This window comes from Pleurodeles waltl, chromosome 2_1, assembly GCF_031143425.1.
Source record: "Pleurodeles waltl isolate 20211129_DDA chromosome 2_1, aPleWal1.hap1.20221129, whole genome shotgun sequence".
Taxonomy (NCBI): Eukaryota; Metazoa; Chordata; class Amphibia; order Caudata; family Salamandridae; genus Pleurodeles; species Pleurodeles waltl.
Window position 1 is genome coordinate 641399980 of NC_090438.1, and position 26644 is coordinate 641426623.

General features: G+C 46.6%; 1 protein-coding gene across 4 annotated transcripts in view; it reads left to right on the forward strand.

The window, feature by feature from the left end:
* TNS3 (tensin 3) overlaps window positions 1-26644 on the forward strand; it is a 752439-nt gene that overhangs the window by 387333 nt on the left and 338462 nt on the right. For all 4 annotated transcript variants that reach the window (XM_069216157.1, XM_069216170.1, XM_069216149.1 and 1 more), the window contains one exon: window positions 24201-24242. In XM_069216157.1, coding sequence (XP_069072258.1) covers window positions 24201-24242 — 42 coding nt within the window. The remainder of the gene's footprint in view (window positions 1-24200; window positions 24243-26644) is intronic.

The following is a 26644-nucleotide window of genomic DNA, read 5'->3' on the forward strand; positions in this document are numbered from 1 at the left end:
TTCATCGTCCCACTCCAAGTTCTTGGGATAGTCAGGTAAGTCGAGGCACAAGAAGAAGTCAAAGAAGAATAAACATTCTTCGATTTCACCCCTTCCGTTGGTTGACGAGACAAGGGAAAAGGAACGTTGTTGATTTATGTCTCTGTCCTTGGAGCCTGTGTCTGGGTCAGCTCCTCACTTCCCCGACTTTCATGCACCCAGAGTGACCCCCGTCCAACTAAGAAAGGTTTAGGAGGCCATGCGTTCTTTAAGCAGTTTACTCTGCTGTAGGGCCTTCGGGCCCTGCAGGGCTGACCGGGGCATCCTTGGGATTCGTGCTGGCGGCTTTGGTCCCGGCTCCAGGGGGCACCCATGGATCCGTTCCTGGATCCGAACCGGCGTCCGTCCTACCACCTCGACCTTCCTCGATGCCAGTTCCGACTTTGCCATTCCCAACCCCACAAGTGCCCCCAGGTGGTGTCAACCCAATCCTTAGTGCCGACTCTGACACAAATCTGGATCAGCGTTGCACGACGCAGACTCTTTTCTTATGGGTTGGGGTATGGTGAGGGATGGGTGGGGTTGCTGTGCTCTTTAGAATACCAGCTCCAAGACCCTGTGGAGTGGCGGATGGACCTGGGTGAGTCCAGTGATTTGGATACTTTCTTCCCCCACTGTGGCTATGGAGGAGGGAGCTTCCTATTCAATGGTGGTGTGACCTCTGGCCAGCGTTAGCATCACTCCCCCACGCAGGTCCACCTGTTGCTGCTGCTGTCCGTCCTTCACTCTCTGAGCCTGCCTGGCTCATTGTGCCACCTTCACCTGCAGGCTCCTGCCTGCGCCTCATTCCTGGTGGCCGAGGTTGCCTTCTGTCACTCTCTTTCTGCTGCCTTCTGCCTTTTTCTGTGCCTTTCTTTAAATCTTTTTATTCTGTTGCCTATCTTCAGTTTATTTTCACTCTTTTTGCCTTTTCTTTTCCTTTTTTCCTCTGTTCGCCGATCCCCACGCTGCTGCTGCCCAGATGGCCCCACCCAGCGCCTTGTTTCTGGCCCTCCCGCCTCCCAGCTGAGCAACCCCTTCCATCTCCCTTCCCTTCTTAATGGAGACTGCTGCATGCAGTGGGCGTGCCACTGGTGTGCCAAAGGCAGGTTCCTCTGCACCTGTCCGCGCCTGGACCGCACCTAGTTCCACAGACCTTGGTTCCCACTCCAGCCACCAATACGACGCCAGCACCCTGCACGTCCTCGACAACATAAGCTCAACCGCCCACCACAGCGCCTTGCCCAAGGACACCCAAGGCCCATTTTCCTGCCGCAACTGCATCTTCACCTGCCCTCGCACCCTAAACCTCCACCCCCCCCCCCGCTGGATCTCCCGGACATCTCAGATGTTTACTGCTCAAGACTTGGTCCCTCATCAAGCACGCAATAGAAGTTTGGAACCTCCTCAAAACCACTGCCCCCAATGTCGCCTTCTTCATGGAGACCTGGATCACCACCTCCTCAGCTCCGAACATCACCACTGTCATCCCCGACGGCTACAAGATCATTCATCAAGACAGCATCAACCGACCAGGAGGTGTTGCCATTGTCCACAAAAAAATCAATCCATCTCTCGACCAGCGTTGATGTCCAGACCCCCACTCGCCAAACACCTTCACTTTCAGATCCAGACTAATCCAAACACCGTTTCTGTGGAACCCTCATCTACAGACCCCCGGTCCCTGCCCACCCTCCAGTGAAGCAGTGGCCGACTTCATCGCTCCCTATGCTCTCACCTCAACGGACTACATATTCCTTGAAGACCTCAACTTTTCTCCTCAACAACCATAGTGACCCGAACACATCTACCTTCACCACACTTGGACTCAAGCAATTGATCAACCTCCCCACCCACTCAGCAGGTCACATCCTCAACCTTGTCTTCTCTGCCAGTAACCACATCTCCTTCTTACACACCTCCAAACTCCACTGGACCGACCACCACTGCTTCCATGTCTCCTTCACCAAGACGGTCGAACAGCACCACGTCCACCACCTCCGCGCAGGAACTGGCTAAGGTCACCACCACGCTTTGCCACTCCCCACCACCGGACGCAGCAGACGCCATTGCCTCTGCCCACAACCTCCACCAATGGATCACCGACTGCACCAGCACCTTAGCTCCCCTAAGAATACATGCCATCAATCAACACCATAGGAGATCCAGCTGGTTCTCCCTCCAACCTCTAAGAATCCAGGAACACATGTAGACGAATCCAAAGAAAAAGGAGAAGAGGTAAGAGCTCAGCAGACCACAAAGCCTTCAAAGACACAGTCACATCACAGAATCGGCTTATCAGATCGACCAGAAAATCAGCCATTCAGAAGAGAATCAACTCCAACATGTACAACAACAACAAAGAACTTTTCACCATAGTCAAGGAGTTCACAAAACCTGACATGGATACCACAGACATCCTTCCCTCCCAAGACCCCTGCGACAGCCTCCCCACCTTCTTCCACCAGAAAATCCAGGACATCTACGAAGGATTCACAAGCAAAGACCTGCGCCCTCCACCCACCAACACCACCACGGACGCTTATCACCAACTGATCGTGGAGTATTGGACTGTGCTCACCCTGGAAAACGCCCTCAAGCTCATGAATACTACCCACTGTGCAGCACTCTTGGACCCAGGCCCCCACCATATCATTAATCAAGACAGCGCCATCATTGCTCCTGAGCTATGCCATACCATCAACCGTACCATTGAAACCACCATCTTCCCAGACGCCTGGAAACATGCAGAGATAAACCCCCTCCTAAAGAGACCTTCCACAGACCTAAAGGAGCTGATAACCTACAGGCCAATCTCACTGCTTTCTTTTCCAGCAAAGGTAATTGAAAAAGCAATCAACGCACGGCTCACCAAGCACATCGAAGCCAACCACATCCTTAACCCATCCCAATCCAGATTCGGGAGCAACCACATCACCAAAACCGCACTCCTGGCAGCCACAGATGACATCCGCACCCTCCTTGACCTCTCCGCCGCCTTCGACACAGTCTCCCACACCACCCTGTGCAACAGACTACATGACGCCGCCATCCACGGCAAAGCCCTGGAATGGATTTGCTCCTTCCTCATAGCCCGAACCCAAAGAGTCAGGCTCCCACCTTTCACCTCAAAGCCAATGGAAACTAGATGCAGCATTCCCCAAGGCTCCTCCCTGAGCCCCACCCTTTTCAACATCTGCATGACACCTCGCCAAGATCATCAGACACCAAGGGCTCAACATTGTCTCATACACCGATGACACACAGCTCATTCTCTCCCTCACCAGCGAACCATCAACAGCCAAAAAGAACTTTCACAACGGAATGAAAGCAGTTGCCAACTGGATGAGGGACAGCTACCTCAAGCTCAACTCGGCCAAGACGGAGATCTTCATCATGGGCCCCACTACTTCTGCCTGTGATGACTCCTGGTGGCCCAATAGCATCAGAACTGCCCTACCTCCGACTGACCACATCCGCAACCTCAGCATTATTCTTTACTCATCACTGTCCATGGCCCGCCAAGTCAATGCAGTCTCCTCATCATGCTTCTACACCCTTCCCCTCCTCTGGAAGAACTTCAAGTGGGTCCCCATTGACGCAAGGAGAGCAGTCACCCAGGCACTCGTCAGTAGTAAACTCGACTACCAGAATCCACAAAAAATTCCAAACAAGACTCCAGAGAATACAGAACAACGTGGCCAAGACTGATCCTGGACATTCCCCGCCACACCAAAACATCTCCACCCACCTGAGAAACCTACACTGGCTCTCCATCAAAAAACTAATCACCTTCAAACTCCTGACCCACGCATACAAAGCCCTCCATAACTTCGGACCTGCTTACCTCATCCGCCACCTTTCCTTCTACACCCCCTCCAGACAGCTCTGCTCAGTGCAACTGGCTCCCTTACAGATGTCATGTCGCGCCGCACCGCGCGGCGCGAGCCGAGCGTTCGGCACAAGCCGGGCGTTCGGCTCGGGCCGCGCTTCGCATCCTTAAGACACGGCGCGCCCCGAGCCTTTCCTGCACCCTACGAGGCCCCAGATCTTACATGGGGCCTCGCTCTGCTCTTCCTCTCTGCATTTGATGGGGTCTCCTGACCCCTCTTACCTGTCCTTGCTCTTCTTCTTTCTTCTTTCTTTTTTCTTGGATCTGTTATTGCACTTTCCTTTATGTCTTTTTCCCCTTCCCAGGTTACCTTTCTCTTCCCAGCATTCCTCATTCCCTATTCTCTATGGTTTCTACTCCATTCTATTCTATCTACCTTTCCATACCTAAGATGGCGTCCTTTTTCTTCCTTTGGGGCACTTCCTGTTTTTTGGTATATAAGGGTGGGGTTTTCTTCCTTTCCTTGCGCTGCAACACTCTCTGTTCAGATGGTGTCCTCGCTCCTGATTTCCTAGCCTTTTGGTTCTGGAATTCGCCAATTCTGTGTTATTCGACTTCAGTTCTTTTTGATTCCTGTTCTTCTGTTCTTGTTTTCAGGAATCTTCCTGTTGGAGGTTTTTTCCCCTTTGGTAGGGGTTTTTTCCCTCTGGCGCTATTTTCTGAAGGTCACGGTCTGTTCTTGGCGTTGTCATTGCCTACAGCACCGTGGCTACCAGAAAGAGTCGCCCCTTTTTGGGCCAAAGCCGAACGCTCAAGATCCACGCCACTAGATCTGCAGATTCCAGGCGCAAGCAGCACGTGAGTCGTGACAGATTGCAGCGCCAAACCATCCCGACGTCTTCTAACACCATGGATGACACAGTGGTGGCTGCTGCAGATCCGGATCAATCTCTCCTGACTACGATTCAGCAACAAGCTCAAGAATTACAACAACTACGCAGTGAGAATGCTGCGTTACGACAGGCTTTGGCTTTCCGCAGTGGTGATGTTCCGACGCTCTCCGCCTCTACCCATCGATTTTCTGGTGAACCAACCAAACTGCGTGAGTTCCTTGATTCATTAACAGAGTACTTCGCCTTCCGACCCACCCAATTCTCCCATGACAGAACAAAAGTGGGTTATCTCATCAGTGCCTTATCCGGTCCTGCCTTGGCCTGGGCCACCCCGATGGTATCATCCAACGACCCGGTATTGTCGGACTATCCCGCCTTCGTGAACCGCTTCAAGCAAATGTTTAGTCGTCCGGGATTGGAGGCCTCAGCGGAAGAAGCCTTATGCAACATCCAACAAGGCTCACAAGATGTCCTTCAATACATAACACGCTTTCGTCAGCTAGCGACAGAGACCACTTGGGTGGAACGTACTTTGGTGACTTTGTTTCGTAGAGGACTCAAAGAAGAAATAAAAGAAGAATTAGTACATTCCACCAGAGTGGAAGATCTTCGTGGCCTGATGGATCAAGCCCTTTCCATTGAGTATCGTCTTCAGGAACGGAGATCGGAGAAGAGAAGGAGTAGAGGGTCTTTCCAACCAAGCACTTCACGAGTTTATCCGCATCGTTCTGAGGAATCTCGCCCCCCTGTTAGAGACATCGAAGGAGAAGCCATGCAGGTGGATACTACTCGAGGCCCTCTCTCCGCTAGCGAGCGGGAAGACAGACGAAAGAAAGGATTGTGTCTGTATTGCGGTTCTGCCGGCCACATGCTTCGTACCTGTCCAGTACGTCCATCAAGGCCATCGGGAAACGCCACTTCCCGTCCTCTGTAAGAAGGAAGGGGACGGGATTAGCGGCTATACCTTCCATTAGTTCCTTTAATGACAATACCACATCCTTGTTTATAGTACCAGTCATATTACAATTTCCTGACGGCCGTCAAGAAAAGACTATGGCACTACTAGATTGTGGAGCTAGTGGTATTTATATGGATAAGAAGTGGGCCACTACACAACAAGTTCCTACACAACCTAAGGAAATTCCCGAACAAGTACACACAGTGGACGGATCCTTGATATCCTCGGGTCCGGTTGATACAACTACCCTGATGCTGAGTTTACAGATCGATAACCATCAAGAACACATCTCCTTTGATCTCATAACATCCCCCAACCATACCATTATTCTTGGAATTCCGTGGTTCATCAGACATAATCCATATGTAAACTGGGCAACCCGGACGGTCTCCTTGTCTTCACAGTTTTGCCACAAGCACTGTTATGCTTCTGACAAGTATTGGTCACCTAAGAGATCAATAATCACGGAAGGTACTACCGGTTCTACCATTAATACAGTTCAAGGAGTCCCTGAACACTATTTGGAGTTTCAAGATGTATTCCAAAAACCCTCCAGATCTGTATTACCTCCACATCGAGATTACGATTGTGCTATTCCCTTGGAACCTGGCACTATCGTTCCTTTTGGAAGGATGTATTCCCTTACGGAACCTGAAAAGGAAGTACTAAAGGAGTATTTGGAAGAAAATATACAAAGTGGTCTTATTGTTCCATCGTCTTCTCCGGCCGGGGCTCCTCTCTTTTTCGTACCCAAGAAGACAAAGGATCTTCGCCCTTGCCTAGATTTTCGAGGCCTGAATAAGATCACCATTAAAGATCGTTATCCTTTGCCTCTCATCAGGGATATTCTAGAGGCAGTCAGAGGAGCTCAACGGTTTACCAAACTGGATCTACGGGGAGCCTATCACATTTTACGCATTAAAGAAGGAGATGAGTGGAAAACAGCCTTTAGGACTCCATTTGGTCACTTTGAATACAAGGTAATGCCTATTGGTCTCACTAATGCCCCTGCAATTTTCCAGAGATTTATGGACTCAGTGTTTTCTGATCTTCTGAACAAGACAGTTGTAATCTACCTAGATGATATTCTTATTTATTCTAGAAATCCCGAACTCCATTCTTCCCATGTGAAACAAGTCCTTCAAAGACTCCGGGCTCATCAACTATTTTGCAAACCAGAAAAGTGTGAGTTTGACAAGACGGAAGTCAAATATTTGGGTTATCATTTAAGTCCCACCGGCGTAGCTATGGATCAAGAAAAGTTACAAGCTATTCTAGATTGGCCTTCTCCATCCTCTATTAAGGAAACACAATGTTTTCTAGGACTAGCAAACTTCTATTGGCAATTCATCTTAGACTTTGCAAAACAAACTAGCCATATAACTCACACTTTAAAGAAGGAAAATTTAACTAAAGGGTTTGTCTGGACTAAAGCGGCTGAACCAGCCTTTCAAGAATTAAAGAAGGCATTCACTCAAGCTCCTATCTTAAGACATCCAGATACCAACAAACAATTTATTGTCGTTACCGATGCTTCAGAAAAAGCCATTGGAGCCGTCCTACTTCAACAACAAGAGGATGATGGTCTAGAACATCCTGTTTTCTATTTGTCTCATATACTCTCTACTGCAGAACAACATTACTCAGTACTGGAAAGAGAATTATTGGCTCTGAAGACAGCTTGCATAGAATGGAGACAGTTTCTGATGGGTTCCAAGGAGCCTTTTGAAGTGAGAACAGACCACCGTAACTTACAATGTTTACAGAATTTCGTATGCCTGAATAGTTGTCAAGCTCGTTGGGCCTTCTTCTTCAGCCAGTATGATTTCTACATTACTTATATTCCTGGCTCCCAAAACATTCTGGCTGATGCTCTGTCTCGTCGTTATCCAGATTGTACTCCTGCCCCATCTCAACATCTACTGGAACCTAACAATATCATTGGGGTAGCTCAGTCTTTTCTGGAGGAGGTACAACTGAAATACTCCAATCTATCTGATGACGAAGTAGAGAAATTAAGGCCTCTATTACATAAGAGACAAGGATACTATTATTATCAAGACCTGTTATTCCTCCCTACTAACAGAGTTAGAGAAAAGGCATTACAAATGTGTCATGATTCACCGGTTGCTGGTCATAGAGGCATCAAGGCCACACAAGAACTTTTCACGATTTTTCTGGTGGCCTACTTGGAAACTGGATATTGAAAGATACGTTCAGGCTTGTCCCACATGCGCTCAAGTCAAGATTCCCCGTACCAGACCTGCAGGATTACTCCAGCCCTTGCCAGTTCCGCCAACTCCATGGCACACCATTTCTACTGATTTTATGTGTTTGCTACCACCTTCAGCAGGAAGCCGTGTAATCATGGTCACTGTGGATTCCTTTTCTAAGATGGCTCACTTCACTGCCCTGAAGAAACTACCTACATCCCAAGAACTAAGTCAGATATTCATCGACCATATCTTCCGTCTTCATGGACTTCCACATACCATCATATCTGATAGAGGACCCCAGTACATTTCCAGGTTTTGGAGATATTTTTGTAAAACACTTAATATCGATAGAGCCCTGTCATCGGGTTTCCATCCTGAGACCAATGGACAGACCGAACGTCTGAACCAAGGATTAGAGCAATACCTTCGCTGTTTTTGCAATTCTACCCAAAGCAACTGGAACACTTATCTCTCTCTTGCGGAATTCTCATACAATAATTCTGTCCATAGTGCCTCCAAGGTTACTCCTTTTTTCTGTTCCTATGGCTTTCATCCTACCTCTTTCCCTACTTCTTCTCGATCTTCCTCTCCCCTGCCCGCTATCACTTGTTTCTCCAAACGCCTTTTACAAATCCATAGACTAATTCGATCCAATCTATTACGCACCAAGAGATATATGAAGAAAGTAGCAGACAAGAAACGTAGGACCGCTCTGGACTACCATCTACAAGATAAAGTTTGGCTTTCTTCTACATTCTTACCCTCACGTCTTTCTCAGAACAAGTTCACACCTCGCTACTACGGGCCTTTCCGTATTCTCCAGTTGATTAATCCTGTCACTGTCCGTCTTCACTTGCCTCACACGTGGAAGATTCATCCTGTCTTTCATGTCTCTCAGCTCAAACCTTATGTGCCGGACCCTTACTCTCGTCAGCTTTCGTGTCCTCCTCCTGTCTTAGTGGATGATGTTCCTGAATATGAGGTTCAGGAAATTTGTGACTCTCGTCTTTTTCACAAACGTCTGCAGTACCTGATTCATTGGAAGGGTTATCTTCTCAGTGAATGTTCTTGGGAGGATGCATCTTCTGTTCACGCACCTCTTCTGATTCAGCGCTTTCACCGTTTATTTCCTTTCAAACCGGGGCCTTCGGAGGGGGACCTACTGTCGCGCCGCACCGCGCGGCGCGAGCCGAGCGTTCGGCACAAGCCGGGCGTTCGGCTCGGGCCGCGCTTCGCGTCCTTAAGACGCGGCGCGCCCCGAACCTTTCCTGCACCCTACGAGGCCCCAGATCTTACATGGGGCCTCGCTCTGCTCTTCCTCTCTGCATTTGATGGGGTCTCCTGACCCCTCTTACCTGTCCTTGCTCTTCTTCTTTCTTCTTTCTTTTTTCTTGGATCTGTTATTGCACTTTCCTTTGTCTTTTTCCCCTTCCCAGGTTACCTTTCTCTTCCCAGCATTCCTCATTCCCTATTCTCTATGGTTTCTACTCCATTCTATTCTATCTACCTTTCCCTACCTAAGATGGCGTCCTTTTTCTTCCTTTGGGGCACTTCCTGTTTTTTGGTATATAAGGGTGGGGTTTTCTTTCTTTCCTTGCGCTGCAGCACTCTCTGTTCAGATGGTGTCCTCGCTCCTGATTTCCTAGCCTTTTGGTTCTGGAATTCGCCAATTCTGTGTTATTCGACTTCAGTTCTTTTTGATTCCTGTTCTTCTGTTCTTGTTTTCAGGAATCTTCCTGTTGGAGGTGTTTTCCCCTTTGGTAGGGGTTTTTTCCCTCTGGCGCTATTTTCTGAAGGTCACGGTCTGGTCTTGGCATTGTCATTGCCTACAGCACCGTGGCTACCAGAAAGAGTCGCCCCTTTTTGGGCCAAAGCCGAACGCTCAAGATCCACGCCACTAGATCTGCAGATTCCAGGCGCAAGCAGCACGTGAGTCGTGACATGTCATGCTGGGTACCTGATCCAAAACTGGCACATGGACTCCTGTGAACAGGACAATCACCCAGTGCCATACACCTGTTTCAAATGACCCAGCGTTTCCTGACGCAACACCCTACCCCTGAGAGCTTGGTTATCTAAGTCTCTGTGTACCAGGGTGCATTCCCTTCCGCACCGTCCCCCGGATGGGGAATCCAAGAGGCTATACCAACTGGGGAAGAAGATGTTTTCATCCTGCAGCCTGGCTTAGCTGTCCATGAAAACCAAATGCCTTTTGGGCCATTACACCCATACTTTATGGGACACAGTTATGCAAGTGCTGCCACAGGTCTCAGAGGAGGCCCAGGCCATTCTCTCCTAAGCTGTTACTGACGGACGAGATGCAGTGAAGATCACAATTAGATGTGGGCTGGACATGACCAGCTCTCTGGGCAGAGTGGTTGCATCGATCAGGGAACCAATGTTCAGGCCAGTCCACCGCCTGGCCCCCCCACCCCTTCATACCCCTCCATAACTGCCTCCAAACCTTCCTAGTCTGATGATGCCTGATCAGGGTCCAGTTGGAGGCAGGATTCACCATTCCTGCTCTGCTGGCAGTCCATCACGTCAGACAGGTGGGTTTTGCAAATAGTCCAAAGGGGCTACTCCCTCCCCTCCGAAACTACCCTTCCATCCATGCTATGATCAGATGACGGACGATCACCTGCCACTTCTCAGTGAGGAGGTTACGGCTCTCTTGGCCAAGGAGGTATAGAGAAGTTCCCTGTGCCAGAAGTAGGTTGTGGTTGCTGTTTCTAGTGCCCCAAAAAGACCAGGGCCTCTGCCCTATCCTTGATCTCTGGTCCCTCAATCTCTCCCTCAAGAAGGAGAAGTTCAAAATGCTCACTCTGGCTCAGGTTCTATCAGACCTGGACCCAGGAGACTGGATGGTAGCATTGGACTTGCAGGATGCTTAATTCCATATTCCCGTCCTGCTTGCCCACAGACGCTACTTGCGATTCACTGTGGGCCACGAGCACTTTCAGTTCACTGTGCTCCCCTTTGGCCTTACCAAGGTGGTCGCAGCTCATCTGTGCAGGTCAGGGCTTTCAGTCTACCCCTACCTCAACGACTGGATGTTGAAGGCGGGCTCACCCTAGGCTGTCATCTCATACCTTCAGACTAAGGCCAACCTCCCTCATTCGCTGGGGTTCACTATAAACATGTTGAAGTCACACCTGACTCCCTCTCAGATGCTCCCTTTCATCGGAGCAGTTCTGGACACAGTGCGGTTCCGGGCTTATCATCCCGAGTAGCGAGTCCTGGATAATCAGGCTATGATACTGATGTTTCAGCCTCTAACCTGGATTTTGGTGGGAATGATTCTGAGGATCCTGGGCCTCATGGCCTCCTGCATCCTGTTGGTGAACCTTGCCAGATGGCATATGCAGGATCTGCAATGGGACTTGAAGTTCCAGTGGGCGCAGTATCAGGGGAATCTCTCCAACATGGTCCAGATCTTGGCGGGAACTGCGCAAGATCGGCAGTGGTGGCTAACGAACCACGATTGAGTCAGATGCAGATCCCTCTCCCTTCCCCAACCAGATCAGACAGTAGTGACAAATAAGTCACTCCTGGGATCTGCCAGCCACCTGGGAGAGGTGGAGCTCAGAGACATCTGGTCTTCGGCGGAGTCCAGACTCCACATCAACCTTATGGAGCTCTGGGCGATCAGACTAGCATTGAAAGCTTTTTTTCCCCCTCTCAAAAGGAAAGCAGTGCAGATGTTCACGGACAACAACACCACCATGTGGTACTGCAATAAGCATGATGGGGTGGGGTTGTGGACCCTTTGTCAAGAGGCTATGAGCCTGTGGACATGGCTGAAACATCAGGGCATTTTCCTGGTGGTTCAGCACCTGGCATGTTCTCTGAACACCAGAGCGTACAAACTCAGCTGACAATGCCTGGTCGATCACAAATGGAGTCTACATCCGGAGGTTACTTTCAACAGAAAATGTGCAATGTCAGCAGTTTTATGCATTGTCATTTCCAAGGCGGCACTCGATCTGCAATGCTTTTTGTTGCGAGTGGAGCTCAGGCTACTTGTACACCTTTCCGCCCATACCCCTTCTGCCAAGAATTATCAAGAACGACCATGCCCAAGTAATCCTTGTGGCTCCAGGCTGGGCACGAAGAGTCAGGTCTCCTGAGGTGCTCGACATGGCCATCAATCCTCCGATCAGACTACCCCTTCAGGAGGATCTTCTGTCGCAGCAACAGGGAAGGGTCCTCTCAGGCTTCTGACATTAAAAGCAGCCTTCCTTGTGGCCATTAACTTTGCACACAGGGTGAGTGAGCTGCAGTCATTATCATCTAAGCCGCCCTACCTTGCCATCTATCCTGACAAAGGGGTGCTTTGTACTAGGGCTTATTTTTTGCCAAAAGTGGTCATGTCCTTTCATGTAGGCCAATCCATCACCTTGCCTACTTTTTGCACACCCCAACATCCTTCTAAGGAAGAGGAGAGATTCCACCACGTGGACCCAAAAAAGAGCCTTGGCGTTCTACTTTGATACTACCAAAGAGTTCTAGGTCGATGATCAACTCTTTATTGGTTAGGTGGGTGCGAAGAAGGTCGGGCAGTGCAAAAGAGAACCATCTCCGATGGGTCGTTCTCCACATTAAAATGTGCTATGCATTGGCTAAAAAGCAACCACCGGAGGGTTTGCATATTCATTCTACCAGAGCGACAGTTGCAACTTTTGCGGTAGCACCCGGAGTTCCAGTCCTGGATATCTGTCAGAGAGCAATGTGGTCATCCTTGCACATGTTCACCAAACATTACTGCCCGGACAGTCAGGTCCAAAGGGATGGGTACTTTGCCCATTCGGTCCTGCAGGACTTCCTAGTATGATCTTGGTTTGCAGACCCACCTCCGGGGCTGGTATTGCTTGGGTACATATTCTAAAGAATCTGCAACTAGAAGTCTCTTACAGGTTTACACGTTACGTCCCTTTGATAATGCCTTATTTGGTAGAGATCGATTGTATTTGGAGATTCCTTTCCGACCCACTCATCCGACCCACTCATCCTCCCCACTCTGCGAAATGATTTCTAGGGACAGGGACTTCCCTTCCAGGGCCCTAGTTTTGACACATCAGTGGTCAATGTTCTTCATGGCTCCGCGCTTCTGGTGTGAAAAGTTGTGAAAAGAAACTGACCTCAGTGCACTGGACTGGGGCCTATACAGGGCCTACAATGTCATGTCCGGTGCACACAACGCAGACAACGGACGCGGAGCCGACCAGTGCCACCTGATGTTGCACAGGGTTACTGTTCAAGAAAAATCTCTGGATCCATACTGATGCCTGGGAGAAATTCTAAGGTAAAGAATTTGCAACTAGAATATGTCTCTACCAGACAAGGTGTTATCAAAGGTAAGTAACCTGCTCTTATCTACCTGCTCCCCATCCATATGTTGCTATCCCATGCTACACATTGTCTTCTCTTGCTAGTATGCTGTTTGTCCCATCTCTCCCTGGAGCTTCTACCCGGCCACCCACCCTCTCTCTGATGTCATTGGACATTTTCCTTGTCCACACTTCATTGGTTGCCACTGTCCCTTTTTGCCAGCCCACCTTCCCTCATTGCCACTGTTGCTTTTTCTCAACCACCCTCCATTGACACTGTTTTTTTTCCCCACCAACCCTCCTTCCATTGCTGCTGTTTCTTACTGTGCACCCACCTTTCCTCTGTTCCCTCCAATTGTGCTTGTTGATTTTTCCCCGTCTACCCTCCTTCCGTTCCCTTTGGTGGCACTGTTTTTCCCTGCTATTGCTTAGTGTACCATTCTCTCCACATTGCCTTTGTTTCTTTTTCCCTGCCCACAATCCCTCTGTTGCTTTTCCCTGCCCACCCTTTCTCCGCTGCCACTGTTGTTTTTTCCCCACTCACTTTTGCCACATTTACTGCCCTTGCTTTTCACTACCCACCACTCCTACAAAGTTGCTATTACATAGCGTCCACCCAGTCTTCCTTCCCTTCGTTGCTGCTATTTCCCTGCCCTCCCTCCGTTGCTGCTATTTCTTTGTTTCCACCCAGCTTCTCTTCCCTCCATTGTGATTGTTGCTTTTTCCCCACCCACTCTTTTCCGCTGCTCCCCTCATTGCTCCTGTTGCTTGTTGATCACCCACCCTCCTTCTGTTGCTTTTGCATGCCCAGTACCACTGCTGCTTGGTCCCACCCAGCTTTCTTCTATTGGTGCTGTTCTTAGGGTCCGCACACCTTGTGCTCCCCCCATTGCAGAGGTCGCTTTTTTCCATGCCCACCTTCCGTCCAGTGGCGTTCTTGTTTAGTGTCCAACCACTCTCCCTCCCCTCCTTCCATTGCTGATTTTCCTTAGCAGCCCATTGCCACTTACTGCCTACCCACCTTCCCTCCATTGCTGCTTAGTAAAGACCCAGCCTCTCTCCTTCGCTATTAGTGCCCACACATCACTTAGTGCCTGACAACCCTCCCTTTATTGCAACGTAATGCCACCCACATTCCCTCTATTGCTGCTTAGCATCCATGCCCTCCCACCATCTGTTGCTGCTTAGTCTCTGCCCACCCACCCTCTGATGCCACTTAGGGCCTGTCGACTTCCCCTCCATTGCAGCTTAGTCAGCCACCCACCCTCTCACCATAGGTGCTTAATACCTGTCGACCTGCCTACCATTGATGCTTAGAGTTTTGTTGCCACTTACTGATCCATTGTCACTTTGCGCCCGCCCATCATTCCTCTGTTGTCACTTAGTGCCTGCCCTCTGTTGACTCTTAGTGACACCCGACATCAATTTCTGCTTAGTGATGCCAACCCACCCTCCATTGCTGCTTAGTGACTGCCCACCCTCCCTTCGTACTCGCTAAGAATTTGTTGCTGCTAAGTACCCACCAACCACATAGCCATTGTTGCTTACTAGATGCTCACACTTTGTCTGTTGCTGCTTAAGTAGATACCCACACTTTCTCCTTTACCGCTTAGTATCTACCCAACCTCTCTCTATTACTGTGTAATACCTGCCTACCATCCCTCTGTTGAGGCTTAGGGCCACCCACCCTCTGCTGTCTTTGTTGCGTTCTCCCTGCCCACCATCCATGCCTCTTCTGCTCCATTGTCACTTTCGTCCTCCCTACCCTCCCTCTGTTAGAGCTTCCTCGTGCCATTAGCTTACTGTCCAATGACATTGTTGCCTTCCCTTTGCTTTCATTTTTTAAGTGCTGTGGTGAATTTGGCATTGCCCATAGGTCTCAAAGGGAATGAATTATTGGCTTTGCCAATATTTATTGTGACCTTGTTGACATTTAATATCAAGGATAGCTATCAATTGATCAATCCTATAGGCTTCTGATGTCACTTTTTGTTATTGAATGGATTTTCAGTCTGGTGTGCTTCAATTGTTCTGGGCTGCTCACAAAGCTTCATTGCCTTAAACAGCCGCTGCACCTAAGCAGTGTGCAGACATGCTTCCTGGCGTTCCCTTTCAGAGAATTCTCACCTGTGCCGAGAGTTTCTTTCGTGTCTCACTCTTGGTCCCAGAGAAATTGGCATCATGGGGCAATTCTAGATGGACCTCTGTGGGTCCCCCCATTAGCATGAAAATCATCAAATATGACTTCATTTGCAATAGGGAGTGGAAAATTGCACTTGGCAGGTGATTAAAATCCTAACTTAAGCCCTGCCAACTTTCCACTCCTTTAAACTCACATGTTTTTTAAAGTGCACATTTAACCCTTGGGGCATTTTGGAACTTATTAACAAAACGTTTATAGTTACCCAACCTAGTCATACTCATTTTAGCACCCTCAGAAAGATGAAGAGTGAACATATTAAGAATTTAACCTGTGAGCGTGAGCTGAAACTCAGATTCCTGTAGTGGATGCATTGCCCAACTGAGCCACTAAACTTCAGCATTAAATGCAGAGTTAGGTAACATATGTGGATGGCTACCATACATACCTTCCACTAAATCGGTTTTCGATTATGTGAGTTCTTAGAGATGGGTTTCTGTAGTTTTGTTTTTCTATACATATTACAGATGGAGTGGGAGTGGAGACTGATCACATTGAGCCGTAGGTCATATGTAGGGGGAATGAGGGCTGCTCACACCATTTCCCTGCACATTTGGCATTTAGGGAACATGGGCAGATATCTGCTGAGGTTCTAAAAGTATTTAAACTAGAGTAGAAAAGAACAGTTGGGGGGCCCTCTCCCCTTGCAAGTATTTGTCATTTCTGTAAATAATTGTACCCAATAAAGTATAGACACTACATCACTGCCAAGTTAAACATCGCACATGTCACGATGTGGTTATGATTTAATTAAGAAGGAATTTAGAAAGTGAACTGCTTGTCTTTGGAGGTCGGCCTCCTCATGGTTCCGCGCCATCTAGTTCCCCAGGTGGCATTGGGCGGTTATGGCTTAGAGAGATTTCAGTGCGGTTACACCCATCTTTCAACTAGACAGGAGTCGGTGTTTACCCATGTCTGACTGTGGTTCTAAGCAGTAGTTTATGTTGCTTTCAGCAGTAGCGTTCTCTTCTGTTTTGTGGCACGTCGATCATAAGAGATGTTTTGTAATGCTTTCTTTGGAAGTTGAAACTCAGCTGAACTAGAACCTGACACTTGAAAGCCGAAAAATGAACTTGATGGCACAAAATATTTTGTGCAGAAGGTGATGAGAGGTTCGGTAACGGCCTCAGTGTTAAAATCCTCATGTGATTGGTGTCTAGTGTGATTGAGCCGCACAGTACGGTGAAGACGGCCCACAAACTTCCATCAACCGCTTCATTAACACCCACAACTATATTTTTGGTTTCATACGGCGGGTCCATCACCTATTCAAAAGAGAAGAGGGTTCGCCATTAAATTATTCCTTCCTTCTTCCCGGTCTTTATTTCATTTCCTTTATCTCTTTTTCATGTCTTTATTTTATTTTATTTTTTTATTTTATTTCTGTATACCTGTATAGTATTTCGGTTTCATTCTTTCATTTACTTCTGTTTTTCTTAGCTTCCACACTTGTTTCTGACATTAGTTTACTCTTTTCTACTGCTCTTCCTCCCTTCTCTTTCCCTCTGTCGTTCTTCCTTTTTGCCATATCTTCTCTGGTTCCTCCTTTGTCACACTTTAACATCATTCCCCTGCTCCAGGTACCCTTTGACTGCATATTTCCCCCTCTCTCGGGCTGTCAAGAGATCTGAAATAATATGGGACTGAGTCTTGGAGGTACACATTTCTGAATATGACGTATAAAAGCCTGGAGGGTGTCCTTCCTTGACTGAACTCACAACCAAGAGCGCATTAGGGTATCACTGCATTATCTCATGGTGGTAGTTTGTGCGTTTTATGACTATTCATGTCTTTCTTGCTCATTCAAGCAAGTTTATTATTTTTACTTTCTTACAATATTACCTTTGGTGCGAACCCTGCTTGTTGGCTGAGGGAGTGGTGTGCAAAGAATATAAAACAACCAATAACAAAACAATAACAAATATGAAATATAAAATTACATCTGTGTCGTCACAGTAACTCAATATAAAGAAGGTTTCAACCAAAATATTCTGGAAAAAATGGCCTTCAAATCGCATGGGAAAATTAGAAGCAAGAGGACAAGTCTGCTAATGGTGTCCACAGCCCAGGTATTGCTGCTAACTGGCCCCTTATAAGGTGGAATTATTACTGCCTCCCCCGCCCCCCCCCCCCCCCCCCACACAAAACCTCTGATGGACCCGTTGCCTTAGGCATAAGACACTTTGAATTGTAAGTGCGGAGAACAGGAATATGTATGTTCACATTTTCCTGTGTAGGTAAGGAGTTGTTTTGCAGCAGAAGTATAGTCTTTGAAGCAAGAAGACCATTTAGATAATCTCATCAACCTGGCCTTACCACCATCACTGTAGGAAAGCAGTGGCAACAGGCCCGCGTGCAGAATGAGGGATGGGGTAGAAAAGGCTTTAGTAAATTTAGTAAGACTCAATTGAACTTGAACCTTGCAATTCCTTGGCTATGAGTTAACGAATGGAAATCTTGAAATCAGGCACGAATGTCAAGGAGTGAGGTGAACTGGTCACCGGAGGGGTCATACTGTTGGTACCGAGAATAAATCGCCAGCATGACTGGTCCAGACTAATCTAAGAAAAGGTAGAAACTTCGTTTTTTTGGTGAGTGCAGGGCCCAGTTTCTTTTCAAGATCACTTCACTTCCTTGCTGGAGTCTTGTAGTTGACACTTAACAGTCGATCACAATGTGTATATTTAATGGAGGCCTTAATTGCCCTTGTTTGCCTGGACCCTGTGTTCAGCAGGAGTCTGGAGCAGGGGCATAGAGCATTGGGCATGCACACGTGTATCTGCCTGTCCTGGAAGAGAACACCACTGGACAGTAGGGTTAGGAATCCAGGCAGGGCCCCGCATGCTACGGCATCCTGGCTCCATAAACCTACTGTGGCAATGAGCCTTTCGCTCTTGCAAGCTGTTTTGCTCTTGAAACACAATAACTTCACTGTGGGATTGATTTTTGTGGTTGCAGATGAGCGTCCAAGGTCGTGGGGTTGAGGCATGTACATTCTACGTTTGTTCTACATGAGCAGTAAATTATTACTCGTTCATGGGTGGCCCTCCTGCCCCAGCCTTCTTGAAGATAGTCTTGACCCGGATAGACCGAGAACATCAAAACATGGTAAACATTAACACACGACGGCCAAAGATGAAGTAACTGCCCGCTATCAAATAGGGATCTATTGTAGAAAAAGGTGAACACTTTGTAACAATTAACAGGGCATTGGTTGCTGAAAAACAATGTTGCCGTACTACAAAGAAACTAAAAACAACTGTACGTCCTGGTTCAGATCCGCCCCAAGTCAAATAACAAGCTGGTGACTGCACAGAGGCTCGCTCATAAAACTATCCGAGTAGTACCCCATGATGCTGCCGAAAGTGCTCATCCCATTACTGCATCTTCCACACAAGTGAATGCTTCTTTATTTACAGGGTTCTGCACGAGCCATGTTGAAGAAATGCTCAAATGTGTGCTAATTATATCCCAGTAGTATGCAGCAGTCACCGTGTTTACAGTTGTAATTTGGACACTTCCTTTTAGCGTTTTTGAGGATGGCAAGTGTTTATCTTTTGCTTTAGAGTAGTTTTATTATGTATTTATGGTTCTTTCGTGTGCCCTTTAATGACTTTTTATCTTGAACGTTTGCTGCATGGATTTAATCCCTTGTGGGGTTGACCGGCATGTGGGGGAAGAATCACCAAAATACTGTAAAACGTCAGTGCTCTATTTTCCTGCCATAATTCCAATTGTGCTGAATTTAGGGGGTTTATCCTGTCACTAAATGACTGTAAAATCACACTCTGTGAATTCACAGCTCAAGAAGATAATGCCCTAAAAACAGCTGGTTGGAACCACCCTAAAGTTCTGTGTGCTTGCTGTTTATTCACTTATTGAATGCATTTATCTTCACAGCATCAAAGCCTCTATGTCCCCCTCCATTGCCCAGGCACCTACATTGAGGTCATCCGCCCAGTCATTACCCAATGTAATTTTGGGTTTTTATTGTCTGTGAGGCCCAGAGAAATGTTTTCTTCCTTTTGCATCTTTGGTTATTAAAAAGAGTCTCCAAAAATGTGATGGGTCAATAACCTCTTACAATAACATCGATGGGCTATATCATGTCATTTTTGTGTAATGTCCAGTGCGCTTTGAAAGTGCTGTGGCACATTCTGAAAACTGTGCATGATTCTAAATCCAGCACCCTCTCGTCTTGGCGTACGCTGAGTGATAACCTGGTTATGAACCATGTAACGTAATTTTCAGTATGGTTCTGGTGGGTGCAGCACAATCAAAGAAGCACTTTCAAAGAACTCTTTAAATTCAGGAGGTAAAGAAGCAAAATAATTTCACCAGCGATGTTGAGAAGGGAGCAAGCTTTGAATTAGCTATTAATATATCTGCAGTTCCACTTTCTTTCAGTGTTCATTGTTACCTTAAATGTAATTTGAACACAAATTTGATCAGGGATGAATTTGTTACTCCTATATAAATATTGGCAAATAAAGTCAGACTTTTAAAATCTTTCCAGACTGAGGCATCTGTTTCTATTACCTGCCTTTGAAAGTTCTGAGAACGTCCCTGAGTGGAATGGTGAGAGGATGCATTTTTTAATTCAAATAATACATTTCATTAGTGATCCCTGTACCACAATAGACCATCTGCTATTTCATTATTTCACCTTGGGTCTACAGTTGGAAAATGTGAAACAGATGTTCCCAAAACATGACATTTTTCTTCTTAGTAATATTGAAATGCAGATTTTGAATGTTATTTTCCCTCTAATCGGCTACCTTTTTATAATAAATACAGAACACATCTGAAGGCTCTCTGGCTGATCCAAAAAGGCATGGTCTATGAAACATTTTTTCTATATATAAAGTTTTCTGATGGTTAGTTTAATCAGGCAAGTGCTTGTTTACTGGCTGTAGGCTCTTTAAAACTGAGGCTATCGCTAGGGAAATGAATGGTTGCATTAAAGCACATGGTTGGTCCATGGTACGCAGCACAACTGGCTTTTCTCTAAAAGGAGCTCTCCTGCTACCGCACAAAGAATAAGGTAAAATATAACTGCAAGTTCTAGTAAATTCAGAATAAATGTAAAATCACTGCATGGCGGTTTTGCAAACAAACCTGCTTTTCTTGATGTTTGTTCTTTATCAGGAACAGTGAAAGTATCTGAAAATATACGTACCCTAAAATGCGTATAGCCCTCTGTCAGTAATAAGAACTTGCATAAACGTGAGCTGCTCCTATCCAGTGGTAGGTGGGTTAATTTCAGGCAACAGCTGATGCCTCTAGGGCCGTAGTGGGAGGAGAATGTGACCATGTGGAGGGATCTCATGTTCATATCTTGTCCGGGCATCCCACACACTCCTAGGGTCTTATATTGCAGCACTGACTGCTTACATCAAAGCACTAACTGCTACTTTCCTTAAAGTGCAGCAAAAACACACGCCTGCCTTACCGCCCTCGTTGCCCTTGTAGGTAAGTCTGGTTTTGTAGATGTGGTCTACAATTCTTTTGACAGAAGAATTGGGAGAGTGCATCGCCATATGGGCTTCAGAAGAAAGCCTTAGTCATAGGAAACTATATTTTGCAACGTGAACTGTAATGCTGTGGAATAGGTTCATGTCAAATGAGTTATGTCCTGCCTCTTAATGTTTTTAGGGCCTGGTTTGATGTGTTCTTCGACAACTTTGACATTGGTACATACTAGATTTTTGCTAGAAATATGAAGAGTTGATACTGAATTGTTCCTTCACGTTGTTAAAAGGAATGTAGTCTAGTGTTTTAGTTTCAGTTCTTTTGAAAATGTTGGAAAAATAGAAGTGAGCGTTTAATTTTTCACTTCGGCACTAACATAATTTCTCGTTTGTGAAAAACAGAAGAAAGTTTACGTGCGTTGACTTTGTGTCTTTGATTTAAACATATTACTTTCCTTCATACAGCCATTAAGGGCCGTGTGTGGGGTGTGGGATACTGAGGCAGGCCTTCCCCAGCAGACTCACAAAATGCACCTGCAATACTAAAACCTGGATAATGCATTGTTATCTTAAACAGCTCTGGGAAGGTCGTTTCCATTATAAGTAATAACTTGTTTTTATATATAGTGCTTGAACCTACACAAGGGACTAGCAAGATAAATAACACCCCCCCCCCCTTGAACTAAAGCTCTGATTGCACCAAGCAAAGAAAGTGAGCCCGACCCACCCTAGAAGAGCTCCCTTGTCTCTTCCATCCAAGCGTTTATCCATCATCTTTTCACCTCCCCACCTATGTGCTGATATCCTCTATTACATGTTTACATTCTGTCATCTATTTCTTCCTTCATCCAGTTTTTCCCCATTCCAACCATCCCTTGAGCCCTCTATCCACTCAGCTATCCATCCACCCAGCTATTAAATCACTCTTCTTTCCATCCACGTATGCATCTGTCTACTCTGCTTTCCATCCATCCACTCTGTTTTCTATCTATCCACTTACCCACTCTTCCATCCATCCACTCTGCTGTCCCTTTTTCCATTCACTCTGCCATTCATTCTTCAGTCCACCCACTGTGCATCCTTGCACACACCATGCATTCATTCCGTCACCAACCCACCCATCCTGCCACCCATCATCATCATCCATCCATCCACTCTGCCATCCATCACTTTACTGTCATCCTTTCACCTGTCCAGCCACCTAGCCATTTACACACCCATACATCCTGTTTCTCTGCCATCCTTTCACTTGTCCATCCACCTACCCCTCCATCCATGTTCTCTGCCATCATTTCAGTTGTTCTTCCACCCATCCCTTTACTCTGCTGTTCTTTCACCTGTCCATCCATCCACCCCTTTACTTTGCTTCCTTTCACCTGTTTACCTGCCTATCGAGTCACTCATTCATTCATTCATCCATCCATTTGCTCTGCCATTGTTTCACCTATCCATCCACCCACTCATTCATCCACCAACTCATACGCCCATCCTTCCTTTCACCCTTCATTCCATTAAATATTCCTTCTTTCCCTTTTCTATTCCCATCTTTCATTCTTCCTTTCTCCTGTTGTCTCTTCTATTGACGCTGTATTCCTTTGTTGCATTAGCTAGGAGCTTTTGTCTGCCAAGTTGCAGTCAGAAGAGGCGAATAAAGAACCCCATCACTGCCGTGAATGCTAAACTGGCAGGTTCAAGACGCCCAAATCCTGCACTTCTGTTTCTACGTGCTGTAAATAGTAGGTGTGTTACTATTACCTTGCGTTAATGGTACACAGTTTATCAACCTCGGAAGGATAGAAGGCTGATCAGGCCTTGCCAGGATTCGACCTCATGAGCTGCCATGTGGCACGGGTGAGTATTTTGAACATGGAGGTCAGAGCCCCTCTGCGGAGATAGAGGTTTTGGGAAATGGACTTTGTCGTAGTTGCTCTACATAGCCGCGATATGAATGCATTTCTCGTTGTTGAATGAATAGTTTGAAAAGGCGAATAAAATAGAACAAATCACATATAACAGTTTAATGGAAGTAACTCATTTCTTCAGTGCGCTATATTTTAACTCTGGAGGGTTACCTTGCATCAATCCTTGGTTCCACTCCTTTTAATTACGCCTAATGCCTCCAAATTGCACTTTTCAATTTTTCACTCATTGGATCCAAGCGTATGCCTCGCTTTAAAAAAGAAACTTGTACCGTTTGGCGCAGGAGTTCCTGCTCACAGCAGGATACTGGCCGCCTTCCAGCCGGTCCAACACCCTTTAATTTCTGAGGCAGTTCTCAGGGCCTTGGACGGACGTGATTTCACCCCCCTCCAAAGCTGCGCCTTATCAGCATCACGATAACATTAAACTTGAAGTTGCGCCAGTAACCTTGGGGCGGACCATGCTGATGGCCAAAGAGAATGCCAGGGCCCAGCTGAGAAGGGGGGAGGGGGGTATATATGTCTGTCTGTCTGTCTGTCTGTGTGTGTGTGTGTGACCCTCTGTCTGCCTTTCCCGTGACCTCTCTGGCGGTGCCCGAGCTAACGAGTGAATGCCCAGATGTCCACAGGGACCCAACGCCACGAGGATGCGCTAGGTAACGCGAGTACAGGTGCTGCCTGTGCTCATATCAGCGCGCGCCGTTGGCACAGGGGAAGGTGAGAGGAAGGAGGGGTGAGTCTGAGAAGGCGAACACGTGGCTCCTCTGGCTCCCTGAAGAGGCTCGCCGCCGTCGTCTTTCTGGCTGCAGGCGCGAGGCTCCCGACCCTCGTTTCTATGTGGTGGGTGTTGTTCCGGTAACTTAGTCCTCGGTGGGTTAAAGAGTGATAGACATCTTGCAGGGGTTGGGAAGCTGCAGCTGCTACGTGCACGAGGGCTCGCTGAAAGCGCGGTGCGCAGGGTGCACTTTGTTTTGTATGCGAGGGACCAGCACATGCGCGCGCTCCTTTCATCTTGGCATCTTTGAATCCAGTGTCCCCCCCCCGTCCCCCCCCCCCCCCAATGCTTTGCTTTCTCCGTAAAAGGTTAATGTCGTTAGCGGTCACATTGCAGGCTTGCAGCTTTGACGCACACACCACTGCATGTTTATCTGGTGTTTTCATCACCCTCTGGTACCGCAGGTGCTCCTAGATACCCGAGTGACTCCATGTAGGATGCACGTGCGTTGCTGGCTTGAGAGGTGGCCTGCACATGTCTGTATTATGCGACCAGTGCTTACATAGTTTGGTAACTTTTGAGTAGAGAGCTTGTAGCTGTTGGATTCTAACAACTAATGTTAATACTTAACTTTCTTTATTTTTGCAGCCTAACATCTCAGAGTCGACGTTAAGTCATGTGATCAGAACAGTAAGTAACCACAATTAATACATTGCTTAATTATATGTAAACGAGCAATGATAAATGTTACCCTTATTTGAACTGTTTAGCCCCGGAATACAGCAATTAGTAACTATTGGGTGGCTAATTAACATTTGTGAAGAGTCAACTGCTGCGTGGCAACACATGGAGTGGTTTTTAATCAACTTTTGATCAATTTAACATGGAAAATTGTTTTTTAAATCTGCTAATTACACTGCAGATATTGGATAATATGGCTGGCATGGTAAATACATAGTTGTATGAAAAACAATGCAAAATGGAATAATTACAGTGTGCCTTCTGGTGATATTGATACTAGTGAATGAGATGGTGTCCACTAGCCATAGCCTTGTATGGTCCACGCCTCTCTTTATCATTCCTACTTTGTTTTATTGTGGTTAGTTATAACGCACAGGAAGATGTTGTGGTGATTTACATCACAATGACATGAGCTGATTATCTGTGCTTAGAAATGCAAAGACATTCATGTAGACTGAGAAATAAGTGAGTGTTTAGTATTTGGGGGCAGTAGTTTAAGGTCAGAGAGCAAAGTTTGCCACTAGAAGTGGAAGAAGGCAATGGGAGTTGATCACTAGTTAGTGTGATTATAGTAAAGAGTTAAATTTTGTGTTTTGTCATTTTGTGTTAGAAACAGATTGGACTTGGCTTCCTTTTGGCTCACTCCTTTAACCTGTGGTTAACTCTAGCCATGGGCGAAATTTTTAATTATGCTGGCATTATCTCACAAATTTCTTCTTAAACTTGTAACTGAAATTAGACTATTACACTACTTTGCATAATTATATGCAATTCATATTTAAAAAATGTACTCCAAATGTGCCATTTTTGCAGCAAATGCCAAATAACCGCGAACTAGTGTTGGTTGTGGTTCTTTTTTTGCACTGATTTTTTTAGTGTTAAATGCATTCTCGTGTTGAAAAATTGATTTGAAGACACATTTTGTGCTAAATATAGCACTGAAAGACAGATTTGCATTTTTGGTAATTTTTCCAACATTTCACGTAATTACGCGGAATAAAATTATGTGAATTTTGCATAGCCCTAGTTAATCCTTTAGAGAGCCTTCTGGATAAAAACCAAGGACACTGGAGTTGACGTGCCCTGTTAAATTTAGCTTAAAAAGTTCATAAATTTCACTTTTTGCTGTGGCTAGGTATGCAGAAACAAAGAAGAGATAATCAGTAAGTTTGAAAAATCAACCCGTTACTCAATGGCAATCAATGCAGGACCCTAACAAGGGAAATAGGTATCTCACTTTCACCATAGATAACACATACCACAGACATCTGCACACTCTGGAGTCTGCAATTATCACAGGACACCAAGGAGCATAGCATTAGCGTATGTTAGCTTGAAGCTTACCAAAGCTTCTACAAATACTTTATGCTCATTAGTTGATAGAGGGAAGCATAGAGTCTCATATCACATATTCAAATTGCTGGTTCTTAATAATTCCATTATTTTTGCCTTGGTGGTGAAATAGATTACATGGACAAAAAAAGAACATGGAATTTCGTGTTGGTAAGAATGTCTCGATAGGTGAATTCTGCAAACTGACTTTGCAGTGACACCTCTGCACCTCTAGCAAACAAATGAAAATTTCCCCTTCAGGCACTCCCTCTGATCCTCTTTTGACTGCTTTACAGAGCAGTTGCCTTCAGTGGTCTTAGGGACCCCTATATTACATCCATTCAATTTTTCTTATTTTCATTGAGTCTTTTGTGCTCCTTCACTTGGCTGGCAAAGGCTTTCAACCCATCTGGCATGGATGTAACTGTGTGCCTCGAGCCTATAAGTGCAATTGAACTCTACGAGTCGTAAGCACTGCAGCTGGTAATGGTTTTTGCACAGATGTTGAAAAGGTAGGGGTACACTATGTTTATCTAGAATATAAATCGTCAAGGACATGTTAACGATGCAGTTCATTCCAGGTACCATACTTAACACTTACTATAGTAGCTGTGGTGCTTTAGGCATTGTGTGTAATTCCCGTTTATTCAGAAGGCGCCTGCATTGTTCTAACATGATGGGCCAATGGCAGAGCCTGTCAGAGCTGAAGGCTGCAGACCTGGCCTCGGACAGTCCTTCGCCCGCCCTGCGTTCAGACATGTCGCAAGTTTCCCTTGTCCAGGCCCCTGTCGAGTCTCCGGAGTTCAGCGCTCTCAAGGGACCTTTCAAAATGGACCCCTGCCGTCCAGCCAGACAATAAGCTTCATTCTGCGGGCTCCCTCCTTTGCAGAGGCCCGACCGCCTTCTTGTTTGTTCAGCACTGGTTACTTATTAGATACACCAAGGTCAGACGCTTTTCTCTCGGAAGGTACAGTAGTAACTAGGGCATAACTGACCATGGCAGAGCATGTTACAGCGAA